General features: G+C 33.1%; 1 protein-coding gene across 3 annotated transcripts in view; it reads right to left on the bottom strand.

The window, feature by feature from the left end:
* Window positions 1–4,164, bottom strand: part of EPB41L5 (erythrocyte membrane protein band 4.1 like 5) — a 144,075-nt gene that overhangs the window by 10,003 nt on the left and 129,908 nt on the right. For 2 of the 3 annotated variants that reach the window (XM_015596719.2, XM_015596717.2), the window contains 2 exons: window positions 2,737–2,778; window positions 2,247–2,377 (listed from right to left, as the gene is read on the bottom strand). In XM_015596719.2, the coding sequence (XP_015452205.1) occupies window positions 2,247–2,377; window positions 2,737–2,778 (173 nt within the window). The remainder of the gene's footprint in view (window positions 1–2,246; window positions 2,378–2,736; window positions 2,779–4,164) is intronic. The other variant, XM_015596718.2, reaches the window with a different exon arrangement.

Genomic DNA, 4,164 nt, shown 5'->3' on the forward strand with positions numbered 1-4,164 from the left:
CAGAGTGAAAGAGACAGAAACAGATGGAAGGAGAACATACAAATAGTTTCTCTTACTCTGTGCCTAAGATTTTGAGCTCTTGAAATTATATCTTTTGATGAACAGAAGTTCCTGATATAATCCAAGCTATAATTTTTTTCTTGTATAATTAAAGCTTTTTGTGACCTGTTTAAAAATATCTCAGCCTTTATTCAAGGCCTCAAGGATGTTCACTTATATTTTCTTCTAAAAGCTTTATTATTTGACATTTCATATTTAGATCTGCAATACATCTAGAAAGGATTTTTTTTTGTATGATATGAGGTTGGGTCAAGATTTTCCTCCCCCAAATTTTAAAACACTTATTCCTAAAGATATATGTAGCCCTATGTACATTGTAGCTTTATTTATGCTAGCCAAGACATGGAAACAACCTAAATGACCTTTGACTAATGACTGAATAAAGAAGATGAAATACTACTCAGCCATAAAAAGCTGAAATGTTGCTATTTGCGACAACATCGATGAATCTTGAGAGTTATCATGCTAAGTGAAATAAGTCTGACAGAAAAGGACAAGCACCATATGATTTCATTCATATGTGGGATATGAAACAAAATGCAACAAACAAAACAAACTCATAGATACACACAAAAGAATAGTGGTTACCAGAGAGGAAGAAGGGTGGGGGGAGGGTGAGGAGGATAAAGGGGGTCAAATATATGGTGACAGAAGGAGACTAGATTTTGGGCAGTGAGTGCACAATGAAATATACAGATCTTGTATTATAAAGTTGTACTACTGAAATTTAGATAATGTTATTAACCAATACTACCCCAATAAATTTAATTAAAATTAAAAAACTTTTTCCCACCTGGATATTTAACTTGTCCAGCTGATTTACTAAAAGACCATCCTTTCCCCAGAACACTAAACCATCAATTTTTCATAAATCAGGTAACTGTATATATGTGGGTTTGTTTCTGGACTCTATTCTGCTCCACTGATTTATTTACTTCTCATTTTTTTTGAAGTTATAATTGACATATAACATTATATTAATTTCAAGTATACTACTTGTCATTTTTTTTATCTCTTTTATTCCTTTATGACTACTTTGCTTTGGGAAGGAGTGAGGATAAGCTCTTCTTTCATCTGTAATTTTTGAGTCCTTAAGAACTCACATTTTATTGTATAAACTCAATTACAAAGCATTATCACCTGGTCCTCTGCACATAATCTCTATTTTTATCATGGCAATTATTAGGTATGTAAACACTTAGAAAAATAATCTATTAAATTTATATAAAGTGCTATTTGACAACTACATGTGAATTCTCCAAGTCAAGTCCTATGTCTGTTTAATGCTATCATCAGTGCCAGATACAATCAATGCCTGGTACCTAATAGACATTCGATAAGTGTGTGCTGAATGAATAATTATATTAAAGACTGTGGAGCTAAAAGAGCTAATGTTAAAATGAAATTAGGAAAGCATTTACTTCAATTGACCTACATTTTCAATACTGGGAGGACATAAGAAATACCAGACACAATTAGAAAAAAATCTGAGGTGATAAAGGCAATTATAAATTTTTTGCAAAATAAGCACAGTTTTGGTCTTAACAACTAAAACAACATGCTGAAAAAGTACATGCTGAATAAAAGCTCTTTTGAGTCCAATTTCTGTTCGCTGCAAGTGCTATGTTGAAATGAGTGTAGGACAGATTTTAGTAAAGGCTGTCTCAGAGCCTCACCTTGGGAATCTCCTACCTCACCCTTAACTGCGTGTGTTCACTTACCGATGGACAACATAATAGTAAAGCATAAAAGGAAAAGACAAATTAATTTAAAAACAGATATAAAATTTAAAAGACAAGCCTGTAACATCTTTATCTAACACTTTATTTAAAAAAAGGTCTAGTCATAATTTTGTAGAAAATCTCTATTGACAAGGAAAATGAAAAATACACTATTCTAAATAATAATCAGAGCAAATATTTATCTAGTTTCGATTAAATTGAATTAAAGAATTGACATTATTCTTTAAATATAGGCCTGTGTGTGTGTGTGTGTGTGTGTGTGTGAGTGTGTGTGTAAAGATAGGTATGCATACACTAAAAACTATACACATTTAGAATAACAATACTTTTATAGGTCAGGTTAGAGCATAGTTTTCATGCATGTTGCTAAAGATTTTATCTTCCCCCTACTCCATCCCAACTAACAGGTATCTTAGAACTGCAAGTGAGAAATAATTTCCTCACCTGGTCACGGCGTCCACCAAGAATGGTGCTGGGGGTGAGATCAGCGAGTTTACATCTCTATCACCACATCCCTCCTTCCCCATCAAGGATGGTCCATCTCCTGTGAGTCCATTAGAAAGGACACTACTCTGCTGAAAGAGACATACGACATGAGTGAGCAGAGGTGACAATACCTACCCAGTGGTCAGTACTTTAGCTCTAAGTCATCTCCTTTAATGATTATGGTAATAAGGAAATGATTTTGATGATCATGGTTGTTTTGGTTTGTTTGTTTTTAACCATCCTTCCCCTCAGATTTTTATTTTTGTCAGCATCCGTAAGCATTGACAAACAGAAAAATTAAATTACTAGTTTGAAGTAGGTATTAAGTCAGTTAACAGAGCTTTGATAATGACTCCATGTTTTTAAGGAAAAACAAGAGTCTGGTAATCCTTTAGGCCTCACTCTGAAAGAGTAACCAATAGAAAAATTGCAAATATCATTAACTTACTGGCACAATCCACCGGGGTGTGACCATGGATGTTGAAGATACCTAAAATAAATTACATATGTTTATTTTTAGGGTACGCTGATAATTTCATAATTCTACTCATAATGCTCTCGTCTACTATGAAATGCATTGGGGAGGGGGGCAGTTCTTAATAGGCCCCTTGAGCTGACATGGACTTCTAAAGCCAAGATCGTTTTTTCAACATAGATGCCATATCTCTCCACTTAAGAAATTGAGATAATTTTGAGAATTTCTTATTCTAAAAGTTTACTCCAAGAATGCTACTACTTCTTTCAGTTCATTTAATAGGACTTTCCCCCACCCCTAACTTCAGTTTAACATTTTATTTTCTGATATTTCAGTTCATTTCAAATAATCACAGCCTTCTTGGTAGCATTCTGAACAACAGATTGTGACTAATCCAAATGACTAGCACAAGGAAAGTACACAGAAAACAAACATCTGTTTAGCTACGGGTCAGTCTCTAATTATCAAGCATATGTGTAGAAAACAGAAATAAAAACACCCATATTGCTTCTGCATCATAGAGCCTTTGTTAGATTCATTTTAATGTTTAATTTTGTAGATCTTACTTTTATGTATAGAATTAAAATATAATGAACTCCCTTATTTTATGGAAACTTAGACTAGCCCTTGCACTGTTAGCTTTAGATTCTGATATGAAAAAAAGTTAATATAAGTTCAGGTCTTAATAAGTTTGGTAACCACTAGAAGAATAAAAATACAAAGTATGGCTTTCCCACCAATATTAATAAAATGCACTTTAACCATATGAAATAAATGAGAAAAAAAATATGGTAAAAGTAAACAAAAAATAGTTTGGCAGAAACAAGTCCTATAAAACCATATTCACAGTAAATATAAAGGAACTAAATTCAGTCAGAAGATAGAGACTCTCAAGATTCTAAAAACAAGATCCAGCAAAATGTTGCTCATGAAAGGTCCATTTACAACCAACAGATCAGAAAGATTGAAAATAAAAGGGCAGAAAATTATATACTAGGCAATACAAACTTAAACGAAAGCCGGGGTGTTAGTTTAATATTAGTCAAAAGGGAAATTAAGAGAAAAAAGGGCAAACAAGGATACTTTAAAGTGCTCAAAGAAACTCCAGAAAGTAAAATTTCTATCAACATATTTGCATTATACAGCATATCTTCAAAATATGCAAACAATAACTGATTGATCTAAAAACATGTGAGTAATGGATTAATCAAAATTGTAGGCAGATATTAAACATACCCTAGAAACTGACTGAATATTCAAGAAAACCAGAGAGAGAGGAAAAAAAAAATGGTGTAGATGATAGAGGTTTTGTTCATCCCTCTTGCGACCAAATCAAAGTTCCGACAGAAACATGGAGCAAACAGCAAGCAAAGTCACCGAAGATCTAGATGAACAAGCCCT

Source organism: Pteropus alecto, unplaced genomic scaffold (genome assembly GCF_000325575.1).
Source record: "Pteropus alecto unplaced genomic scaffold, ASM32557v1 scaffold3, whole genome shotgun sequence".
Lineage (NCBI taxonomy): Eukaryota > Metazoa > Chordata > Mammalia > Chiroptera > Pteropodidae > Pteropus > Pteropus alecto.